This window comes from Notolabrus celidotus, chromosome 2, assembly GCF_009762535.1.
Source record: "Notolabrus celidotus isolate fNotCel1 chromosome 2, fNotCel1.pri, whole genome shotgun sequence".
Taxonomy (NCBI): Eukaryota; Metazoa; Chordata; class Actinopteri; order Labriformes; family Labridae; genus Notolabrus; species Notolabrus celidotus.
In genome coordinates this window covers 10,264,360-10,290,531 of record NC_048273.1, presented here as the reverse complement: position 1 = coordinate 10,290,531, position 26,172 = coordinate 10,264,360, and the positions used below count along the sequence as shown (strand labels likewise).

General features: G+C 44.3%; 1 protein-coding gene across 1 annotated transcript in view; it reads right to left on the bottom strand.

The window, feature by feature from the left end:
• Positions 1-26,172, bottom strand: part of suco (SUN domain containing ossification factor) — a 60,539-nt gene that overhangs the window by 26,140 nt on the left and 8,227 nt on the right. Inside the window, 4 exon segments of the mRNA XM_034705143.1 lie at positions 240-380; positions 1,155-1,486; positions 1,635-1,736; positions 5,460-5,580. Coding sequence (XP_034561034.1) covers positions 240-380; positions 1,155-1,486; positions 1,635-1,736; positions 5,460-5,580 — 696 coding nt within the window.

The following is a 26,172-nucleotide window of genomic DNA, read 5'->3' as shown; positions in this document are numbered from 1 at the left end:
TGAGTCCACAGAAGTGTTGACCTCAGAGAATAAAGATGTTAAACTCATTTCAAGTTCAGACAGTCCTTGTTTGTGAGCAGGCAAAATGATGGAGAGAAGGAAATAAAAAATAAAAAAAGCAGAGGTAAGCGGAGAGCAAGGTCAGCGGTCGACGGGTGCACACAGCAGAGAGGTGCAGCTTGTGGCTTGATTACCTGTCGCTGTGCTTTGATTGGCTGCTGGGGGGCTCAGGGACTCACCTGAAGAGAGGGCTGCCAAAGGGGGAGTTTTCACAGGTTGCCAGTTCGGGGGGAACGACCCCGCACTGAGAATCAGAGTGCTCAGCAGAGACAAAGGTGTCTACTGGGAGTTCATCTCCTGCACTGGCAACCCACATCTCACTGAGGGAAAGAAAGGACATGGCGTTTACCACACCTCCTTACACTGGGGAGGGTGGGAGAGAGGGAGGGAGACAAGGAGAGAGGGAAAGGGGAGAAAGCTGGAGAGAGATAGAAGAAGAAGAGGTAGAGAGAGAGAGGTAGAGAGAGACAGAGAGAGGTAGAGAGAGGTAGAGAGAGGTAGAGAGAGAGAGAGAGAGGGAGAGAAAGGGGGGGAGAGGTTGTTCCTCTGACAGGAAGCTGAGCACATCTTAAAAACTAAGAGTCCTGATGTCTTCCAAACGCTGAAGCTGAGACTGGATGAAATGTTCTTCTTTTAGGTTTGATCCAGATGATATGTGGACTGACACAGTCCCAGGTCCAGGTCAAGAAAGTATAAAAGCTTCCTTTAAAAAGTCCATCTGACAAGAGTTCTGACTTCACAGCGATGGTGTACGAGTTAAATATCCAGGATGTGAAACCAAGTCTCCTCTGAGCTGCTCTCTCTGTTTGTCATTTACAGTTTGATGTGACATTAAAAACAAAATCATAGAAATAAAAAGAACAAAATGAACGGGAGGAAGAGAAGTTAACAAATAAAAACATCAAAGAGAACGTGTACTGGGAACACATGAACACAAATGAATCTGAGGACTTGAATGTGTCTGTGTAGAAGCTGGCTCTGACCCTCATCAGAGGAACATGCGTCTCTCAGGTCTCAGCCTTATCTCTCTCTGAGGTCAAAGCCAGCTTCTACACCAGGTGCTCTCTGGACTGAGGGTCTGAATGTGGTCTTACCCTGTGTGGGTCGGGCCGGCACTCTGTGAGGTAGGTGTGTTTTCAGCTTCATCTTGGGAGGGGGTTGGGTTTGAGTCCAGGTTCAGGGGAGCAGCAGGAGCCTCACTGATGGTCTCTGCTGGGGCTTCTGAGGACTCTGGGGTCTGTGCTGGAACTGGTTCTGGAGTGGAGACCACGGGGACTTCATGGTCTTGGTTTTGGGTGTCAGTCTGCTGGTCCACATCAGCCTGGTTGGGGTCTTGGTGGGGTTCTGGCTCAGGAGCGACGGGTTCAGGGTCAGACTCTTGGTCGGGCTTGGTCTCCTTCACCTCAGCTTCTCCAGGATTCACAGTCTGCAGAGCGGGACCACAGAGACCCGTTAGAGGTGCACCATCATCATGAAGTGAGTCACGGTTTAAAATAACAGAGTATGATTAAAGGTCAATGTTAAGAGTCATGATCGCACAGCTCTCTGTAGTGTTTCTCAGGTGCTGACGTTACCTGTTCTTGGTGAATGTTGTGTTCTGCCAGCTTCTCTAATGCTGCTCTCTCTGTCTCCAGTCCCATATCGTATGATGTGTGCGTCGTCCATTCTTCCAACACCTGCAGAGAAAAAGACGTCTGTCACTCTCTACATCAGGGGCGTCATACTCATTTCAGTTCAGGGGTCACATACAGCCCAAGTTGATCTGAAGTGGGCCGGACCAGTAAAATCACAACATAATAACCTATAGATAACGACAACTCCAAATGTTTCCCTTTGTTTCAGTGCAAAAAAGTACAAGTACATTCTGAAAATGTTCACATTACATGAACTATCTTTCTACAAAAACAAACACACAGGTTACTCATTCACCTGACAGAGTGAAATGTTAACAGCAAAAGAACAGAGATTATAATAATGAAGAAGGTAAATTTGATTATTTTGGACCCCTCAGCTCCAGCATGAACAGTTTGCTGGACAGTGTTGTATGCAGGGGTGTAGTGCTAGTGTTAGTAGTTAGTGGATCATCTTATAGTGCTCTAAAAAGTCTTTATGAATCTCAACCGGATCATACAAACAGCAAGTCATCTATTTTCTCTCTTTGAGAAAAATAGTCCCGGGAAAAAAAGCACCGCTCAGGTGCGTTCTGTCAGCACTATGATTTAATGCGACCCCTAGAGAACAGATTTGAAATAGTAGTTACTTTTATTGAAAAATTGCAGTTAATGTCTTCTCTGTAACTTTTTCACTTTGCAAAGTCGTTCCGTGGGCCAGGTTGGAACCTCTGGCGGGCCGGTTTTGGCCCGCGGGCCGCATGTTTGACACCCCTGCTCTACATCCTCCATCATCCAGGTCACATCTACACAAAGTGACGCATGTTTAAAGCCTGCTGGCACCCTGAAGAGGTTCTCTTTCCCAGAACTACCTGCTAACCTTGTTGCTAATATTGCTGGACAGTATCCAATATGAAAATGTCGTAGCCTGCCAAGTAAGCATGCTAATAGAAACTTACGTTTTAGCCACACTATTTTGATAACAGAAGCTAACGGTTTTACCTCACCTGACGGTCTATGGTGTCAACAAGCAGAACCAAATGTGATGGATCCCCTTGTGTAGCTCATGTTAGTGAAAGTTAATAACCGTTGTCAATGGGTTTTGACAAATCAGAATCAAGCACCTTACACAATGAAACACCAGTAAGAGAGTCGGGTGATATCGATAGATTTGTGTGTGAAGATGTCAGATTCAAAAGGTCAAGAGATCTCCGTCTGAGAAGGTGGGTTTTTGTTCCTGAACAAAGACCGTGTTATGAGTCCAGAGAGACAGACTGCCAGGACTGTTTGGCTGCCTCGGCGTGCCGGCTCACTGCTGGACCTCAAACAATGACTCTCCTTTGTCTGTGCCTCAACACACACACATAGATACACACAAACACTCTCACTTCCCAAAACTATCATACATTCCAACACACACACACACACACACACACAGTGTGAACGCTGGTTCATCAGAGCTGAGGGTACCAAGTGTTAAACCCAGACCAGATCAGATCAGTCCACATCAGGCAGACTCTGGGGGACTGATCCTGGATCTAACACAGACAGAAATCTGTTTCTGCTCCGTGTACGAGGCTCACAGTGTCTCAGAATGCTGCAGTTCATCAGTCGCTGTATATTTTACATTTTTATGTTTTAGGTTTTTTGGTGATTTCCAAAGAATAATGTGAAACTAGGAACCTGAACCACACACTGGGAGGAACACGCTCATCTGCCGGCATGAATTTCCAGAGAAAGTACGAATCACTGCACCGTCTACGTGAGGTCACAGTTTGTTACTCGCTGAATATGATATTGCAGGAGTTTATTCTAACTGGGAGTTGAACCAGCGACAGTTCTATGAGGACTACAGCCTCTACACGCTGTGCTGTGCTGTGCTGTGCTGTGCTGTGCTGTGCTGTGCTGTGCTGTGCTGTGCTGTGGTTGCAGTGAGGTGTATTGCGCTGTGCCTGCACCGTCAGACTGGCCTTAAGGTGGATTAGACTCCAGCATTGTTCAGCCGATAATACGAGCTGAGAGTTAGGAAAGCTTTTGTTTACCATGAACTTTGACCCCGCAGGATGGTCCTGACCTACATTTCTGCCTCCTCTATGACTCATTACTCAGAGGTTCCAGACGACGTGTAACGGGGCCGCTTCATAACTAACTTTTTACCTGGAAGAGACTCTGATCTTCATGTCCTGAACATCTCTGTGTCCTGACAGTTTCAGAGGAACAGTCAGATTACAGGCCGTAAACTGATAAGATCACTGATTTATGGTTTTCTATCTTAGCGTGAAAAGAAAGAGTTATCTAAGACCCCCCTCACCCTCACCCCGTCCTCAGGCTGTAACTCAGGACCTCCTGACCATAAACACTTACTATTTATAACTACACCTCCTCTCGAAGGTCAGCAGGCTCCTAAAGAGCATGACCTGACACCCACCACGGAGTCACATGACCTGCAAACACATTTCACCACGAGTCACCACGAGTCTAATGATACAGCTCCTCATGGACACAACTAAGACATGTTTACCTACAAGGTATTTACATCCACTGCTCTGTTCATGCAACAAACCATGTATTATCTATTCAACCATCCATCCATGCATCCATCTATCTATACATCTACTACTCCATCCATCCATCCATCCATCTATCCAAACATCGACCTCTCCATCCATCCATCCAGACATCAACCTCTCCATCCATCCATCCAAACATTGACCTCTCCCTTCATCCATCCATCCATCCTTCCAAACATCAACCTCTCCATCCATCCAAACATCGACCTCTCCATCCATCCATCCATCCATCCATCGACCTCTCCATCCATCCATCCAAATATGGACCTCTCCATCCATCCATCCAAATATGGACCTCTCCATCCATCCATCCATCAGCCTCTCCATCCATCCATCCATCAGCCTCTCCATCCATCCATCCATCCATCCATCCATCTTTCCATCCATCCATCCATCCATCGACCTCTCCATCCATCCATCCATCCAAATATGGACCTCTCCATCCATCCATCCATCCATCCATCCATCCATCCATCCATCCATCCATCCATCGACCTCTCCATCCATCCATCCAAACATGGACCTCTCCATCCATCCATCCATCCATCCATCCATATATGATGTTCTATCATTGTGTTAATGAGTTAAAGCAGAGACACCTGGTTGATGTCACAGCTCTCTAACCAGAGTCTCCTGATGCCGGGCGTTCACAGTGTGTATAATAAAACCATCTCTGAGTCTTTCTGAGCATCAGGACTGATCAGGTCGGTCTGAATTTGAGCTCCATCGCACATCAGACCAAAAGCTTCATGAAGTGGACAGAAAGAAAGGATGCAGGCCAACAGAGCTGAGGCTACAGCATCTAGTTCCCTGAGTCTCCCGTCCTGTCAGGACAGATATGATCGAGCTGTGCAGCAGGGTGAGAGGAGGATTTGTGATCTTTGGCTTTGCATTGTAAACGATTCACTTGTTCATGGTGAGCTGACATTCCACCACAATATTTACCACCGGCTAAACACGGACATCAAGTTCATCTGGATCAAGACTCCAAAGTTTTTTTGCAGATTTACAAAAACTGAACCATGAACACTAAAACTGAAAAGCTTATTTTGTGTTGATTGCGGATAAAAATATTTAAAGCAGGTGTGGTCTAACTTTTACACATGAATGAGTTGGTGTTGGTCTTGGTGTTGGATAATATCGTTTATCTAACGTGTTCTTTATCAGCAATGTGTGTTCTGTAAGCACTTCATGCTCTGTCTCTGAAGCTTCAGCCCACCTTGTGTTGCGTTGAGTCCTGCTCCTGGTCCGGCTTCGGGCTGTCAGCGGTTTTGTCCGCGGCAGACTGAGCTGAGCCAGACGAGCTCTGCTCTGAACAATACACATAATGACAGGGGTACCTGAAACACACAGAGAGACAAACACAGTCAATGTCGTGTAGAGTCTTTTTACGTTCACAAGAGAAGAAAATTCAACTCGAATCATCATAACTGAGCTTCAATTACACATCACATTTCATAGAAACATGCAGCTCAGAGAACAGAAGATGAAGACAATAGATATGTTAGTTTAAAAAGACTGATTTTGGCTGTAAACAGAGAGAGCTTTCCATTTTTATATCCAAAGGCAGAAGGTTCTGACATAAAGAGAGGGCTCACTGGACGCTGCTTGAGTCGGGCACGATGAACATTAAAACAAGAGACATTGAAGGACCTCAGAGATTTCAGTGTAACGTAAAATAAAAAGCTAGAGCAGTGGTTAACGAGGTGGAGCTATTTAATTAATTTTTCCTCTTTGTCTGCAGAAATCTCTGAATCACCTTTTTGGGTAACCCAGTAAAAATGGAGTTACAGTCGTGAGTCGTCCAAAGGGTGAGATGTAAAGATCCAACTCATCCTACATTCCTTTCTGGGACACAATGACAGCTCGTGTGTAGAGGTTTCCAGGTAAGACACACGTGTACACCTGAGTGTCGTCCGCATAAAACGGTAACTTTAAACCATCACAGCACACGAAGGGTTAAACCGACAATGACAAACGCACAGTGAAAACTGCTGAAGTTGTACACATCATATGTCTTTAATGGAGAGTGGACAACACACACAGGCGGCAAGATCACTGAGTGCTTAATGTGCACAAAGACATAAAGAGAGTCTGCGTCCTGTAGGTGGAAGACAAAAGCAGAGAGAGAATAATCACCTTTAAATAACCCTTTAAACTTCACTGAAGCAGAGTTAAACTTAACTCTTGCTTTGTGTTGTTGAAAGTCGCTAAAGGCAGACTACATTCTTTGAATTAGCCCCCTCCCCCCTTCTTTCTCTCTGAGCTTCAGGTTCTCCAAGGTAATCTCACGTCAACACAGCTTACCTGGACCTGTACATGTTTCCATGTTTGCATATGTAGCACCCTTGTTCCTGTGCTGTCAATCAAATATGTTTAAGTGCTTTAAAGGGGGGCGACAACGCAAATGCTCTCCACCTGAGGAACTAACTCACCTGCATTATCACTGCTAGAGCTACCGACACTGCAGAGGACAGCTGAGTGTACATGCAGGTTCAATGTGAAGGACAAAGGAGGATAAAGAGGCCATACAGAGGGCAGGAAACAGGACGAGAGGACACAGCAGAGAGAGGGACACGAGGTCCTCCATCAGTCACCTTATCAGCAGGTGAAGAATGAGGGGAGTGAAGCTGAACTGAGCAGAGTTTGTCCAAACACGTCCTCTGATGCTAACGGGGTTTTTCCATGACTCACTTAAAGTCAACACTTCTACAAACGCTGACAAGTAGGTCAGCTGAAGAGCTAACGGGCTAACTCCTCACACAAATCGATCTGCAAAGACGGAGTGTCGAACAGGAACTCAAACATGTCAGAGCTTAGGTTAGAAAACATGTGGGTCATCGAACTCTTTGAATGACCTGATTAATATAAATATTAAAAATGATCCCTGTACTCATCTTAAACTTCTTTAAAGTCAATCTTAACTTTTCCACTTTAAGTTAGGTGTTTGAGTAAATATGGAAACATTTGTTTTTCAGTATTTTCAGACTTAAATAGATTTGACATGATCACAGTCACGATCGTCTTCAACAGGATTCCTCAGAAGATTTGATCAAACGATTTTTAATAAAAGTCTAATCAAAGATAAATGTTGTGATGAAAGTCTGAGACACAGGATGTAATTCAAACCAACTGCTCTTTCATTATCTGAATATAGAAGCTACATTCATCGGGATGTTTAATGTGATGAGTTTAAATAAAGCATGGCAGTAATATGAGGACAACGCAGCTTCTGAGTTTGTGATCTGAAAATGAAAACTGCTCATATTTCCATTCATGGTGTAATCTCTCTGAGCTGAACTTTGAGGCTGACAGGAAACTTCTCTGCTGCTTTAAGTATTCTTCAGGATATCACTGCTGGTATCCAAACATGTGTTTTAGCTTAAATCCAATCAGTGATATCAGGGATGCACCAAAGTATCAGCAGATATTTGACGAACATCAGCCAAACGGATATAATGTGCCATGTAGGAGTCAAGGGTGCAGCCCGCTCGGCTGGAGGTGAAGCTTCAACAAAAACTGCTCCCCCTAGTGGCTGGCTGCAGTACAGGTCAAAAAGAGGCTCACACTACATCACACTCTGCCTGGTTGAGTTCCGCATTTCCAATATGGCTGCCGCCGTTGATTGGCTTCAAAACAGCTCTCAGGAACAGGTGGGTGATGTCACGGATACTACGTCCATATTTTATACAGTCTATGGTTAACAATCACATGAACTATGAATAATATCGGCCCTGAAAAACCAACACAGTCATCCCTTTCAGCATATTATCAAACTGTATCCTGAATGTGTTCCTTTAACCACGTGGTTATAAGACGGCAGATTTCTTCTTCATGACTTTTAGTTTGTCTGATGAGTTTATTTCTCTCCTGACAAATAAATATATCAATGAACTTTCCTCAGAGGAGCCTGAATGTGCAGCCCTGCCTCTGTCACACCTTCATACGGCCTATTATTACATGTGCATGGTAATGAAGGAGTGTGTGATCAAAACATACAGGTAACTTAAAATGAGTTCACTAACTCTGTGCGTCACAGGACATCACATACGTACGTGTGGACTCATCGAGGGATTCTAAACCTGCAGCGGTCAGATATCAGCAGACACATGGACAGTCATGTTAGCACCCTGTCAGCCCAGCTGTCAACACACACACTCACACACACACACACACACACACACTCACACACTCACACACTCACACACTCACACACTCACACACTCACACACTCACACACTCATCTGTCCAATCACTGAGAGAGCTGCTCCCTCTGTGCTCTGTCCATCGATGTCTGAGGTGATGGGATGATGGAATAAAAGATGACAGGAACATTAAGCTGAGATCTGCAGGTTGTCTGTCAGCTCCAGCAGCCTCTGGTGTTCATATACGAAGCCAAGAACCTGCAGTTCCTCCAACGTCCACTGGAGGCAGTCTCCAAGAGCCAGGCCAGAGTAAACACGCTCACAGGGGGAGATCTTTAACTGCGTGTTTGTATTTTGAAAGAGTATTTTTAAGTGAATTAACTTTAAGTAAATTTGTGATTAATAGTTTGAATTATCGATGACTTGCTGACCATGATAGTCTCCTATAGACCTAAAGACCTGGAGGGTACCGTTATCAGAGCGTTTGAGTGTGACGTCAGGGTAACTAACGTGTCTGCAGTCTGAACAGAGTAAATAAACATGTTTGCTGTGACGGATGCGTCGCCGTGTGGAGTTAAAAACTCCTACACATTGAGGAATTCAGACTCCCCTGCCCTCCATTCTTGGAGCCAGCAGGCTACACGACATCCATCCTTGTTGTTTTGGATCCCTGCAGCTGAAGAAATGCGCACATGATCGTATACGTATTGACACCTCAATGTATATACTCCCCCCTAAAGGTCTGAGACTGGGGGAGGGAAACCTGAGAGCCGAGCAGTGAGGTAAAGATTCCTCAGAGTGAACATGAACCGCAGGCTAACATAGGCTCCACGCTAAAATTAGCTTTCCATACCTTCAAAGTATGTTGCGTTACGTGTCAGATGCCCCCCCCTGTGTCCCCGTCCCCCAACGTATGTACAGAAGACTCTGACACACAAATCTGGGTCAATGATCGGCAATAAATCAGCTTTGAGCTCCTCTGACATAACACTCACGTACTCTCTGTATCATGAGAATATGTTGATGAACTGTGCGGCCCTCTTCTTTGAGCAGATCTTTGAGTCTCCTTGTTGTTTACAGGAAAGATGTGGATCTCTGGAGTTCCTGACTCTGACCCTCTTACAGGATGCCACAGAGTCTCTCATGCTCTGGTCTCATTATCAGACTTCACCGATTTCTGACTCTTCTCCTGTGAAAGACTGCAGGCTTGTTTCAACATCTAATGTAGGGTAAAGTCTCTCCTGTTTGTTTCTGTTGTTTGAGTTTTAAAGTCAAACAAACTGAGATGAGTCCATAATCTTACTCTACAGGATCCTCTAAGACCCAGAGACCTGATCTCCTGTGTAAACACGTGTGATGACAAACATCCTCTAAGTGAGCGCATCACAGAGTCAACAGTCCTGTTCAAACGTCCTGATTATTGATGCAAATCTAACATCCGCTATCTGACTCACTGAACTAATGTTTAACCATGGCCTGCCAGCTCGCAGAGAGCGCATGATTAAAACTCAGATAAAGACTATAAAACATTTGGAGCAATCGTCACTGATCCTTAATATGATAAATATGATCAGCAGGTCCTCCAGCTAGACTCTGAGGTCTCCTGGACTCGGAGAGAAACTCTAGTCTCTGCTGGAGTCAGAGGAAAACACAAAAACAACATGTTTCACTGAACTGGAAAATCCGCCTGCTGCCCTCAATTTACCTGAAAGGTGAAAGTTTGTTTTCTCTGTCATGTTACGCAACTAAAAAATACGGATGACACGGAAAGCTTTTTTCTGCAATGAGGGATTGTGACGTATTTAAACGCTGACCACACATCCCAGAGAGCACAGTGTTTTGTTTTTAGAAATGAAGAGGTGATAAATATTCAGGAAACGTTGAAAACAGACAAACTGAAATCGACTAATCTGACATGAAAACATCACGTCAGACTAGAAGACAAGGTGTCAGGGTCAGCTGTAGGCTTGGCAGAAAGAAATCAATGCCACAGAATATTATAGGATTTTTTTTTTCTCTTCTTGTTTATGTCAAAAACCCCCACAAGAAAAAGAGAACATGGAGTCCAGATGCTGCAGAGTGTGTTTGATGTTTCTGCATAAACTCTTCAGCTGCTGGAGTTTCTGCACATGAACAGTAGGGGCAGTGTTGAGGCAGAGGACATATGAGGGCAACAGCAGCAGGGACAACAACGGCAGAAAGTTTAAAGACAACAGACATGGCTGTCAAAGTATAGTGAGTGATAGGAGTTGGAGAGGAAACCTGCAACACTAAACATGAACAAGTCTGACGGTTACTTCAGAGGACGGAAGAGAAGTCCGACAAACCGAGAGGGGAAAGATCGATCCGTTCACCGACCATCAGACGTCTGAGCCGGCTCAGGAATGAGACACTCGCCACGACACTGAGAGCAGAGTTAACATGACACAAGTCGCTGCATCCGACCTGAGCGCTCTGGTCTGCCCCCTAGAGGTATCCTCCAGGAAGACGCTTCGTGGCGTGAACAGTGAGATATAAATTTACAAGTTCTGTGCACGAACGGAAACCAAACTGCAAGAGCCTGATGAAAATGTAGAAATATATTTTGTTTTTAAAAACAGTGAGAGCTGTTGAATTTATCGTCTGAAATGATTGACAGGAGGTTAATATTTAAACAGCTTCACGTTGCTTTAAAAAGGTGAGATGTCCTCAAAGGGCTGAACACAGAGAAACGTCAACACCAGGAACGACAGATAACAGGACCAAGAAGAGTTCTATCCAGGTTAATAGATCACAGCTTATAAAGATGGAGGGGAAACTTAAAGAGTGGAGGACAAGAGGAGGACAAGAGGAGGGGAAGACTGAAGGAGGAGCGGGAGAATTAAGATCGAAGTACAGAGGAAAAGAGGAGGAAACATAGAATCAGAAGAGAAACGGTGAGGAGGAAATGGTGACAAATGGAGAGGGAGGAAAAGAGGAAATGAGACAAGCACGGTAGGATTTAGATGGAAATGAGGGAAGAAAGAGGAAGAGGAAGATGAAGAGGAAGGAAGCAAGACTAAGCAGAAGCATGAAAGAGTTGAAATGTGCCAAAAATGCATGACGATGATGACGAGAAAAGAAGAGGAGGATGAGCTGAGAACAGAAGGTGAAGTTTAAGTGGAAGCTGCTGCAGGGTAACATTTTAAAGCTTGGATGAGACCCCTCCCCCCACAGACCCCGTCCTCCGCTCTGCTCTCTGTGAGTGAAAAGAAAGACCTGAGTGTTGACATTCCTCTGTTCGTGAAAAAAGGAAAGTCTTCTGAGAGACAGATCTGAGAGGATCTGAGGGGGGGGGACTTCTCTGACCTACTTCTCCATTCACGAGCTGACGTAACAGAGAGAGAGGGAAAACTTTAAACCCACAAACGGAGAGAAAGAAGGAATCCACTGAGAAGAGAGGAGCCGTGTGTGCCATGTGCTCTTCATAGCAGGAGTGGGTCAATGCTAAGCTAATGAAGGAAGAGCCTAAGGCCAGACTAATGAGTCAGCAGCCTGGAAACACACTTCCTCATTCTCTCTCTCTCTCGGTGCCTGTATCCTGTCCCACTTCAGAGCCGCCAGAAGAAGACGAAGAAGAAGGACAAGAAGAAGAAGAAGAAGAAGAAGAAGGACAAGAAGAAGAAGAAGAAAAAGAAGGACAAGAAGAAGAAGAAAAAGAAGAAGAAGAGGAAGAAGAAGAAGAAGAAGAAGAAGGACAAGAAGAAGAAGAAGAAAAAGAAGAAGAAGAAGAAGAAGAAGAAGAAGAAGAAGAAGAAGAATAAGAAGAAGAAGAAGAGAAGAAGAAGAAGAAGAAGAATAGAAGAAGAAGAAGAAGAGAGAAGAAGAAAGAAGAAGAAAGAAGAAGAGAAGAAGAAGAAAGAAGAAGAAGAAGAAGAAGATGTTTCTGCTGCTCTGACACGGACTGATTATCGCTCTGTGATATTCAAATAAACGATCTTATCAGGATGTTTGTCAGCTTTTACACAAACATGATGAGACAGAGCGGCTCTAATGGAGGCTGGGTTTTAGTCCAGGACACAGTTCCACCATTAAAACCTTTAAAACCGTCTCTCATGCTGCGGGCTGCTGCTCAGTCACAGTTTAAAGCAGCAGAGCTTTGCATAGATGCACACAGACGCTCTGTCCTGATATCAACCTTCCTCTGCAGCTCTCAGGGCCAAATCCCAGGGCCCAAATATTTCCTGTTGGCTTTGTGTCCATTCAGAACCAGGAGACGGGTATAAATGAGCTGGACCGGACTGAACCGACTGACTGAGCAGACACAGAGCAGAAAAAAGTGCAGAGACAACAGTATGAGAACGGCCTGATCTCCAGCTGCAGGGCAAGCTCACCGTGCAGGGAGTGCTCTGCAGGACGCTTCACTACAGACTGGCGATTCTCTCTGCACGGGACATTCACACGCCGACTGTTTGGTTACTCCGGACAAAGAGAGCCTCTCTCTCACACACACACACATACGCACACACACACACACTCATCAGTCTTATGGCATAACACAGTGTTTAACCCAGTCCTGCAACAGAGCAGATTAGCAGCTCGCTCTCTCTCTCTCTCCTCCTGGCCTAAATCTGAGGACAGCTGTCTGCTAACGATATTATCTCACACACTCAGAGTTTAACTAACACACAGCACGAGAGGGACACTGAGTCCTCTCTGCTCTTCTGTGTATTAACGGAAAAATTTCAACTTTGTCACAGTGTCAAGAAAGGGAAGAGATAATAAAGGGTGAGATGGGTGATGTCTCTAAAACGTGATTATTCTAAATCATCAGTCGGGGAAGAAAAACACGTTGAATCAGTGTTTTTGTTTTAGTGGCAGGACCGACAACAAGACAGGCTGTAAAGATTACTAACAACGTCTACAATGATCTCATGTTCAGTGGAAGTTTAACAGAAACTGATTTACACACAGTCTGTTAGAAATATCTGAACGTCCAGTCATGAGGGTGACGCTGCTGTGCATCGTAAGAGACTGAAACTGTCCACTGAAAAGTATCAGTAACTCCTTCATGAGGACTTAAAGCTTCGATCAGCCTGATGGTTTGTTCCTGCTGAGAAGACAAGGTGAAGGAGTCAATGAATGTATGAAATAAAGTCTGTTCAATCAGAATCATTTTAGACCCAGTCCTCTTCAACAGACAGTATGTGACGTCACCCACTGGTTTCTGAGGAGCCGTTACGAAGCCCAAAGATGGTGGATATAATGTACGAAATACTGACTTCCTGCTGATCCAGAGGTGGAGCTGAGGCCTTAGCCTAGCCACCAGGCTAACAGCTAGCGAGTCAAATCAGTCACATTCCTAATTAAACACGACTCAAAACAATTCAGCCGCATACAGACGTTACAAAGAAATGATCTATAGAGACTCAAACTATTTTGTACCAGGCTGTAAACATGTTTATTTCTGCTGGAACATTTTAACATGGGCTCTATGGGGACAGACTCACTGCAGGACACATACTCTAGTGGAACCACTGGAGGAACTGCAGCTTTTTGACACTTCTGCACCAGATGCAGCTTCAGAGACACGTTCCTTCAGGAGTACCCGTCTCTGAAAAGCTCCTGCTGTGAGAAACGCAGCTCCAAACGACAGACGGAGTTGATTCATGTTTAAGGCTCCTCTTCAATCAGGGATGTGTTATCAGAGGAGTCTGTCTGTCCTGAGGCAGAGACCAGTCTTGTGATGTTTCTCCCTAAAGTTCATCGTTCCTGCAACACTACGACATACACAGAGAGAGGATGGGAGGAAGACTGATGAAGAGCTACACCACGATGCAAAGAGTTCATCCAAGTTCTCCTCTTCAAGCGGAGCTGCCAGCTCACCAGCAGCCTGATCACTGCTCCCAGAGAGAAAACACACACACACACGCACATACACATACACACACACACGCAATAAATCCAGCTGTTTCATCACAGAGCTGCGTCTCTCAGAATAAACCAACAGAATATCATCATTCCTCCAACAGCTGACTGGATCCCACAGACAGAGAGGAGGAAGAGAGAAAGAGGAGAAAGTATGCAGGAAGAGGTGGATTGTGGGTCAGGAAGACATGCCAGGGATCGCTGGTGAAAAGTAGGCCAGGCAGACAAAAACATGGCGTCACCGTGTGGATGAAAAGGGGGCGGGGCATGCAGGCTGCAAGGCTGGAGCGCGTTAGCGTGTTTAGAGTTAATGTGCGTTCCAGTTTCTCTCCACATCAGGAATAATGGAGCGCAGCAGCGTTTCCTAAAGCCTGCTGATCCTCCATAATCCTCTGCACTGGTGCATCCCGGGACGGACAGGACACAGAGGCTGAACTGGGAACAGCTCTCATACACACACACACACAGACACACACACAGGTCATTACCTGCATCTTCACACACTCAGTGTTCAGCTCACGTACTCCAAGGTTTCTTTGATAACTCTAAAGCAGAAATAAGTAAACACAGAGCGTTTCTAAAATCCGGTTTTCCACACGAACCTCAGAGTTAATTTTAAACTCAGGGAGAAACTGTGTCTGTGTCGTCTCCGCCTGCACCGCCTGGAGACCGGACATTATTTACTCAGGAGCAGGCTCTGACCTCAGCATGAAATCAGAATAGTTCTTATCTACTCTCCATTATTGCCGGATTAAAAACAGTCATCTCAGTTCAGATGCTCGGTCCTCGGCTGCATGTTTGGTTCCCTACTTTTTAAATGTTCCTCTCCACTTGGACCGGGCTGAAACTACTCTGCAGAATCTAAGACAGTATATTCTTTTAAAGCTGCAGATTTTATTCGTTATTAAAGCTGGGGTTGGTAGTCAGATTAAGATACGCTTTTTGTTAAAATGATCTTTATGTCCCGATGGTAATCAATACATAATGTGTCCTAAAAAAAGAGCGAAAAAAAGCTGCTATCTACAGCCGGAGTAAACCTGGTAAAACACCAACCAATCACTGTTATTGGGTCCCAAAATTTAAACCAATCAAATCCCGTCCTGCTGTTTTGCCCGCCTCCTGTGCGTACATTTCTCCAGCGTGTACTCCGAGTCCCCATCCCCTGCCTCTGGGTTAGACGGAGTCCTGAAGACATGCTACATTCAAATTCATGCTAGTTTTCCAAGACTACCAACCCCAGCTTTAAGTAATCAATTCATCTCAAATTCTTAGCAAGGCTGAAAGTCACACTTCTTTTCATCATCGAATACAAACAGGACGATTTGTTTTGTAATTTTGATCTGTAAAATGGTTAAAATGCTCGTCTCATAGAGCTAAATATGACATCTTCATTTTTTTTGTTCCTAAACAGCAAAAGACCAGAAGACTCCTCATTTAGTGTCATAAACCAATAAGGAAAGCTGTAAATCCTCACACTCTGGGAGCAGAACCAGAAAAAGGTTTGACATTTTGCAGGTCCGAAACATTAAACTTGTATAAATTTAATTCAGCCCACATTAAAAGTCCATCTTTGTTAAAGAGACACTAAAGTGAACCTGAATAATGGATGTTCATGTTGCTGCAGACACATCAGCTATAACTCTGAGCATCAACGCTTCCTTCCTCCTCTGCATGCAGAGTTAATGTAAGAGGAGATCGGGGTGGAGTGGCGGGCTCATTCCCACTAAGTGCTCTGATGGTTTCTGCTGACTCGCTGTACCGGAGGAATGGAGGCGTACCATTCATCCCCTGCAAAGACTTAAGATCTGGGCCTGCAACTGGCACCAGGATCTGGGTCTGCGGTTATCAGAGGAGGAAATCTGTCCACACTGACCCAAAACTCTCAGAATGAGGCTCTCTGGGTCCAACTGTGGATTAGAGTGAAAGCATCTTACGCTCTCAATCTTCTGCAGGATGTGGGAGAGCTGCAGAGCTGTCCTGAAGTCTAGGAGAGGTGGGAAGACTTCCCATGACAACTAAAACAACCAGCTCTCACCTTTCTGTGTGCAGGGTACGATCGCTCTACCTGTAGAGCTGTGCAGGAGATAAATACTGTGACCTACAGCTGCAGGGTAAGTCATTACTACGGTTACATGTGCATGCTTAAGATCCTCTGATTGGAGACTTCACTGCCTCTATGCACGCTGAATAAAGGGATCCAATAAAGACGTGTGTGTTCATGCACCAAGTATTTGAACTGAATGAAACATTTAGACTGAGTTGTTCTGCCGGTTTAACATGCCGACATCAGAAGACGAAGAAGTTCTCAGTCTGTCCCTGCTTTTGTCTCTGCGTCTTTGTACCTGATGTAAAGTAAGGAACGTGGAGACATGTTGTCGCTGCACATCTCCCGCACATGCCCCTCGGTGCATCAGAGACGGCCTCTCTTCCTCCTCATATCTTTAACATCGGATGTCTGTTTTTATCTCTCACGTTTTTTTTTACCACAGAGATGCTCAAAAGTTGTGTATGCTACCCGTTTTGTTAGCTCCTGCAAGTGTCTCTCCACTGACATAACGAAAGTGGGAACTCATCACGTCATGCAGAGCAGACACAAACAGCACGAATAATTACCCAAAGCAGGAAGAAACGATCGGATCAAGTGATTCAGATAAGGAACGTTATCCTCTGTTCACTGTGTTTGCATGAAGCAAATTTATTCTGATGAGGCTTCTATCCGGCCTATCAGAGCCCCATGTATAAGCAGCCAGTGCTACAAGGTTTTATCTGCTCTACTAAATAAAGTTTGTCCCGGGTTTTTAATAAACTGTCTGAAATAAGAGCAGGAGACGATACAGAAGCTCTAACTCCATCATTCGTCCTCTGATCAGAATAAATAAGTGGTGAGTTAGGAGGTTAACAAAGCTCAGTTGAATCAGTGTCAGGGTGAAATCCTGCAGACTGAAGCCTTCAGAGAGAACTTGATCCGGGTCTTTCTATAAGATGTGGATCTAACAAACACTGTGGCTCAGACCCAGCAGCTCCTGCAGGCTCACATTCCTCATTTCTTATAAAGCCTTGTACTGATCTATAAAATAAAAGGTCACATATTATATTAATATTACTAACACTGTTATAACCCTCAGTAATCTCTGCTGTACATAGATCCTGTTTGTTTTTCCTCTTCCTAAAAAGATCCTTTCTGACGACGACGCTCTGACGCACAGACGGATCTGACTCCGTGCTCCGGAGTCTCACAGGATGAAGAGAACAGACACACCTTTTCTACATGTGAGCCAGCAGGTAGCTGTGAGTCAGCAGACTCCTTAAAGGTTATTCATCCAGCAGGCCTTCAGTCCACATCGCCTCCAGGACAACTTTAACAAGAGCTCAAGCTTAAGTCTGCAAGTCACACACAAGTTTCAATACAGGTCCTTCAGAAAGTGATAGACAAGATCGATGCATCAACCAACTGATACCATCATCGATCAGCCTTGAATGAAACCAACCTGCGTCACTGGTAATCAGGTCTCCACAGCTCCAGGTATTACACCTACTACCTGTAGCTACTGTTTCAGAGCAGAGAAGAAGAAAACACTTCAGGTAAATTATAGTCAGATGATAACGAGCGACTACAGTGGAGTGATTTCAGAACTACACGACATGAAGCTGCCTCTTTACAGAACAGTGTTCACACATCGAACAGTTTATGACAACAGAAATTATCTTAAAGACAAACAGAAGCTTGACTCCTCTACCCTCAAAGATCTTTATAATATTACCATAAATTTCCTAATACAGCATTTGCAAAAAAAAACACTGTGTAGAGATATATCTGTCAGGATGAGGTGTGTGTGTTTCTATCAGCTGTGAGATGAAGCACAGGATCAAAACACAGAGACACAGCAGGGACGGGACTCTGAAGGTTCTCCTGCAGCAGAACCATCAGACGGGAATTAGAGAAGCTTGGGAACGCAGCATCAGGAAGAGCAGCTGGGACAATGGGACCGGAGGATGCAGTCATGTGATATAATGTCATTTGATAGGAAAAGCCACTTAGCCATTAGCATGGGTGGGAGGGGATACAACAATACATGAATGCATGTGCATTCTTAGACAGTATGAACGCATGAGGAAGCACAGCACGAGTACAAAAACTCATCAAACATTCACCTCAAGACGCCATGTGCTCACACACACACACACACACGCTGCAGCACGGTCAAACATTTACATCTGATGTGTATGATCTACCTCACACAGCCAAGATCAGAATTAACATACAACACCAGGAGATACTGTGAAACAACACGGGACATGTGGAGCAGATACACCCCAAAGGTGGAGTCTGCATACTCAGCAGATCTGGTACAATGAGCTGTTTGATTCTAATGTTTGATTCTGATGTTTGATTCTAATGTTTGATTCTAATGTTTGATTCTGATATTTGATTCTGATGTTTGATTCTGATGTTTGATTCTGATGTTTGATTCTAATGTTTGATTCTAATGTTTGATTCTAATGTTTGATTCTGATGTTTGATTCTAATTTGATTCTGATGTTTGATTCTGATGTTTGATTCTGATGTTGATTCTGATGTTGATCTAATGTTTGATTCTGATGTTTGATTCTAATGTTTGATTCTGATGTTTGATTCTAATGTTTGATTCCAATGTTTGATTCTAATGTTTGATTCTGATGTTTGATTCCAATATTTGATTCTAATGTTTGATTCTAATGTTTGATTCTAATGTTTGATTCTAATGTTTGATTCTGATGTTGATTCTAATGTTTGATTCTAATGTTTGATTCTGATGTTTGATTCTGATGTTTGATTCTGATGTTTGATTCTAATGTTTGATTCTGATGTTTGATTCTGATGTTTGATTCTAATGTTTGATTCTGATGTTTGATTCTGATGTTTGATTCTGATGTTTGATTCTGATGTTTGATTCTGATGTTTGATTCTAATGTTTGATTCTGATGTGAAGTGAATCAGGTTTTACTCCATCAGACACTTTAAGCTGATTTGATGGATTTGGTTTGTCTTTGTATGCAAGCTGAAGCAAAACATGCCCTCATTAGCTTCAGTACACAATGTTCTTTAGCAGCTCTGCATGTATGTGTGTGCGTGTGTGTGTGTGTGTGTGTGTGTGTGTGTGAGTGAGTGGGCACGACATCCCTGTGTACATTGCCCTCACCGTGTAGTTAAAGGACATATATATCTAAACAGGATCACGTTTTCTGCACACAGGACTGAACCTTCAGCAGAGAAGAGGAGGAACAGACCCCCAACACACCCTCTGAGCATGACCACTGCAAAGTAAAGAGCAGCAGGCGGAGAGGCAGAGAGGGGGAGGGTAGGAGAAGAAACCAGAGAATTCACAGGAGGAGGAAAACCGTGTCTCTCTCTCTGTGAGGGCAGAAAACTAAAGAACACGACCATTTCAGAGTCCGAGCTGTGAAACACTCAGAATGAAACAGAGTCCAGATTTTAGAAACAGTTTGAGACACTTTAAAGGATCAATTAAAGACCTGCTGACCCAGTTTCTGTTAATCACTCAGAGAGTTCTGTCAAATATAAAACCACTAAACAAAGTTCACACCTCACGTTGTGTTGTTTAACACTCATCCCTCATCTGTGTCCTCTTCATACACTCTCACACTGCGTTAGTGACGCAGGTCTCCACCTTTACCTTCCTCCTCCCTCTCTCTCTCTCTCTCTCTCAATCCTCCTCACTCTCACAGTAAACACAAAGTATTTCCACTCAAACCAGCGGCTCAGCCTCGGGCTGCTGGCCTGCGTTCAACTCTCACAGCACGACTACCTTCTCCAAGAAACTCTTTATACGAGCAACAAGATCCTGCAAACAAGTTCCTGCTGCTGCTGCTGCAAAGAGAGCGACACCACCGAGTCCAGCTTTTCAGTAATACCTGTCATGATCTGTTGATTTAATGAGCTGGGCATGCAAAGCAGGTTCAGATGCATCAGATCCTCAGGGTCTGCTGGGGATGGATGGTTCAATGATGCAAATACAGGAATGTGACGATTATGGCAATAAAATCAAGAAAGTGTAAAAATGTTTGTTTAGTGAATCACTTATCCAGATGTTTCCTTAAGGAACTATAGATTATTCTGTTTACATCACAATAAAACAAACAGCAGTCCAACTTTCAATCACACTCCTGTTATCAGCGTCTGTTTGTTTTGTTCAATCTGGTGTGACGGTGTTTTGATCCATGAGTCGCTCCCCGCTGACCTGAGAGACCTCTGAGTGTGGACTCATCTCACTTCCCGCTGTGTCAGCTCAGCGGCTACACATCACTCATGACACAGAGAGGAGGACCAATAACATCAGATTAGATTCAACTTTATGGTCATTTGACGAGTCCTTAACCATGAAACGCAGTGAAGCAGCAGAAGAGTAAACACGCTTTAAGGTGCAAAACAAGCAAAGATAGATAAACAGGAGAAAAGCAGGAATGTTCTGAATGTGAAGCAGCAGATATTTAAGAAGTTAGTCTGCATATACAAACCTACAGTTGGTATGAATTAAAATAACTAGAGAAATGCAACTAGGAGCGGAGCCTGCAGGACAGAGAGCAGCTCAGTGTGCAGTCTGAAGGCTGATTTATACTTGTGCGTCGCTGTGTACGCAGATGTGGCTGACGCGGACATGAGCACCACATACTTCTGCGTTGATTTGTCCGTGTCGCGCAGCAATACTTGCCGAAACGCTTAAGGCCAGTGTGGTCTCTCTGATAGCGGTCGCCTGCTTCTGGCCCCGCTACGATCTGTTACTTTTCCACAGAGATTCAGAAAGTATTGTGTTAATCTACAGCCTATACATGTTGCTGTTTATCATACAGACATGTTTACATGAAGAATAGAGAGGAGGAGATGAAACACACGGCCCATGTGCGTCCGATGAGCGGGGATCCCGGTAGTGCTGTAAATGCGGGAAATACAATGCCGCCGGGGGGACCAATCACGGGGCTTGGGTTCTGCAATGATCTATGGGTAGTTACATTTTGGAGGAGGTGCATGTCAGCTAAGTACGTAGGCCTCTGTGTAGATCAAGCGGCAACCTCCGGTAGACATGAATGGAAAAAGACGATCTTTGCAGCATTAATAAACATGTTTACAGCCTGGTTCAAAAAACGGCTTCGCCCTACGAAGCTAATCTCTCTATCAGCACACACTGTACGGGGAGTGATTTTTTTTCTAACGTGACGGTTCAGAAGATATTAAGATTACAAGTTTTGCCCAAATAAGGACATGACTGACGTGACTCCCGGTCGGGAACACATAGCTGTTGGCCAGGAGGCTCACACTACGTCACACTCTGCCACTCAGCATTTCCAATATGGCTGCTGCCGTCGATTTGCTTCAAAACAGCTCTCAGGAACAGATGGGTGACATCACGGATACTACGTCCATATTTTATACAGTCTGTGGTGTAGATATGGGAGCTACGGGGACCTTTGGCGTAGGGTACGCCCTCGAATCGACGCAGAAGTATGAATCAGGCTTTAGTGTGTCTCCAATTCTGCAGCCTCTCTGTGGTTAGTGAGCAGGAACAATAACATGCTCTAAGTCTGGCTTTAACCCGAGCTGCCGGCCTGCAGGGCCAAACTCTGTCTGCTACAACAACAGAGAGATTGACCCTCAGTTGACCTCTGAGCTCAGACAGCAGGTGAGAGGCTGCGGGATTTAATTTTTTATTTGTTTCAGGTTGAAATGCTGCCAGACGCTCAGACAGACGAGAGGAAGGAGTCTTATCTACTGAGTTCATTTACAAAATTTACATTAAATAACCTGCACATCATCAATCATCTGATCCAGATATGCAGTCATATCTTTATGGTTTCATCATCATAAAATTACTACCTGTGTGATAAGAGCTTTGTTGTGACTAAAGCCAAACATAACATCCTCAGATCTCTCCTCAATGAGACGGTTTACAGTTTTAGTCTAATTGTTGAAATAAGCATTCTCATTTCAATGCTCATCTGTTCTCACCAAGCTAACAGACTCCTTAAAAAACAACAACCCGTCACATCTCAGAGTCAGAGGTCTGGTCTGGACCCCCAGTAACATGTGGATCAGACGTTGCGTTTGCTCTGTGAGATAACCACGTGGCCTCTCTCCTTCTCTGCTTCAGAAAACAAGTCTGTTCAGGGTTTCAAGAGTCGCTAATATATCTTCAGTTCATAGGAACGATAAGCTGCGTCTTCTCTGAAAGTCAAGAAAAGATAAGAAAAGAAGATAACTTCAAAAATACAAGCTGGAAACTCCTCAGAGTTTACCATGAGGTTCTTTAACACTAAAGACACAACATGACTTTATTGAACACAGCATCATTAATGTCTGTGCAGAGGCTGACTGATCCACTACAGGAGTTTTACATATCTGCTTCAGCCCAGAAGATATGAGGAAATATGCGATCTGCAAAAACATTTTATATGCGGATATACATAAATATTGAGCCGTGCATATCAGATATATATTCACAACTCCTGAATTATGTTTTGAACGCTACCTGTCATGTCCTAGCTCCTGAATCAGAGCAGCTCTTACAGCAGAAGAGCTTTTCTTTGCACCACAAGGTCTACGTAGAACATTATGAAGTCTCCTCTCCAAAACCTGAGCTAACCTGCGCTAACATCATTAGCAGCTCAGCTCGCAGACAAACTGTGTCTGAAGAGAGAGCTTCACTTCATCTCCAGGTTCTCGGCTGCAGAAGCCAAAAACACACTGAGTCCTCTCGTCTCTGTCACCTTCACAGGTGGGAAACATAAGAACTGTTATCTGTAGCCCAGTTCACACAAAACCTCCTGAAAACGTATAAACTTTTATTCACACAGGTCTGAGCTTTTCCTGTCAGAACAGGAGGAGGGTCTGAGGACGCAAAAAAAGACGCTGCATAAGCCTTAATTTGTGTTTATAATATATCCAGGATAGCGGGGGAGTCCATGCCTTTGATTGGACATATTCACAGCATCAATGAATGAGATGACATCACATGATATAAACAGCATCACTCGCTGACTTAACCTTCCTGACTGTTCCCTGCAGCGCTCTCTCACCGCCTCTCCTCCACTTCCTGTAGAGTTTGGGTAAAATGTGGTCGTTTGAACATGCAGGGGACGACAGGTCCTCTGGACACTGGTGCATGTGGGCAACACAACGATCCACTTACGTAACAACCGCCCCAGAAAGGGAACTTTTACAACGTGGGAGGACACATAGTTCTCCTAATGAGGGTCCTCCAGCTCCTCAGTCACCTTCAGCACACAGCGAGACAAAGAAGAGTCTTCAAACTTTACTCATTCACAGCTATTTCACAACATTTGTTTCATTTAGAGAGTCCTGCTAACTCACACGTTAGCTGTATAGCTTAAATGTTTGTGCAGTCAAACATGCTCACAGAGGATTGCTCAACAGCTCGAGCAGCGAGTTGGGAAACCCTGACCCTGCACAGACGGCTCCTATAGACCATCACAGACCCTATAGATCCTCTAGGAAAGGAAACAGGTTGAACAAGCAAAGCCCTGTGCTGCACCCTCACTGGACTGATGTCAAAATACAAAGTTCAGAAACACCACAACGTGTGATGTGATGGAGACAGCACCCAATCAATTCACCACAGAAAGACACTGAAGTACACAAAATGTTCAGATTTAAATGCAAAACTATTCAGAGTGTGTGAAATAGAAGTTAAAATAATGCAGGTGTCAGGTGAATATTGTTGGTGATCAGAAAACATTTGAGGACGTCACGTGGAGCTTTAGGAAACATTCAAATGTCTGCTGACAGACCGATCGACTAATCGATTACCTGATAATCAGCAGCTGCAGTCAAAGTGTTGGCAGCCTAATCTAATCATGTTTCACTATAATCAGCTGTAAACAAAATAAACCAAAGAAGATGCAGACACTTCTATCACGTGTGAGCTCACTGGAGAATCTGGTTTCCTTTTGGAGCCTTCAGAGGACGTGACAGAGAGACAGCAGAGAGAGAGCGGTTAACAACACTCAGCACACGACTAGACGCTAAAATCCAGACCTAAAGGAGGAGAAAGTGTGTGTGTGTGTGTGTGTGTGTGGTGTGTGTGTGTGTGTGTGTGTGTAGATGTGTGTGTGTGTGTGTGTGTGTGTGTGTGGTTGTTAAACTCTCATTACAGTGGCGTGCATGCTCTCACACACGTGCACACTTCTCCTGTGATGCTGATGAAAACACTGAGCAGTGAGCTGAGCTGGCATACCAAACACACAGTGGGAGCCCTGTTGCACAACACACAGAGTCCACTCTGCAGCAGAGACTTGAGCAGCTCCAGCAGCAGGCTCTCAGTGAAACACAGAGGACTTTTAATAAACACAAACATGGAGTCCGAACCGGAAGCTTAAACATCAGCCCTGCAGGCCGAACACGGTTATTAAAACCCCACACGGCCTCTCAGCAGCAGCAGCAGCCGCTCACACAGACCCTGTCTCTGCTGCTAGGAGACCTCCAGATTACTGCAAGGACTGCATTCCCTGTTTCCCCCTCTCATTGTAACGTGTGAGAGTTTGCACGGAGGAGTGAGAGGCCGACAGCAGCACGCTAAAAAGCTTCTGCATTCATAATGAAGCCTGTTGGTGTTGATGCACGATCATTAGTTGGTTTGAAAGGCAGAGGAAATGTGCAGTGAGGTTCTTCAGAAAGTAAACACCTTAAATCAAGAGTGTGATCACTGAAGGATATTTTAATCATGTGTTAAAATACATCTGATCTTCCCCACGGTCCTCTCCTGAATTTAAATGACTACCCGTGAACACATCGACACCTCCGTCTGTGCTCGGCCTGCAGTAGACACAGAGCAGCGCCCTCCTCTCTTTGTTTGATATAAGCACAGAAAGGTACACTGCATCTTATCCTCCATACCTGAGCTCTTTACAATTATCTAATCTGTGGGAATGTGATCATTCTTCAACAAAACAAAGGTTCAAAGGTCAGAAAACAAACACCATCACTCATAGTCTGACTCTGTTTCTAATCCACAATCAGTGTGACGCCGTCTGAGATGTGACGCTCTTTAACACAGCTCATTTCTGAACATACAAGGAGAGAGCTTCATCACAACGTGCTCTCTGTTTATTTTAATGAGAGCATTTCATAACCTCCTCCTTACAGCATGAGCACTGAAACATGACTCAATGTTACACGACTAAAGGAAGGAGGAACACACAAGCAGTTAAATTCAATAACAACAGGCCTCAGGTATGAATGAAATGTATGCTCATCATTTCAGTGTGCTCCGTTCAGGTAACACACGTATTAAAGGATCCTTTCCTGGTTTATTATTCTGCCTACATCTGGAGGACGTTATTTTCTTTGAATCCTCTGAACCTTCATGTGTTTCTGAATCAAAGCAGTGACAGAGACAGACGAGTGTTCACCTGCTGCTCAGTAACCAGTCTGGATAATGGTGGCATGTTAGCAGGTCAGCTAATCCCATTTCACAAACCCTGCATATTATTACCTGCTCCGTGCCTCCCAGATTAAACCAATTCATTCGATTTGTGTTAATCTACCAGATGTCACCTCAGTGTGTGAGCACTGTGGAGAGTAACTACATACACACCACACTTTAGTTTACACAACACTTACATAAATATCTAAAATATATCAGATCTGAAAATGATGTTTTACTGTCAACTAACTACCTTCAAATATGTGTAAACTGACATTATGTAGCTCTCATATCAAACTGTAAAAAACATCCAGACATGCAACAACCTGAAGCCGAGTTATTGCAATATTACAGACAGATTTCATCATAGTCATATCAGAGCACATCACACAGCGTCTACTGTATACTGGCTTCAGATCAGTGCACCTCATGTGTACTAGCATTGAGATATATTGTAATCTGACTC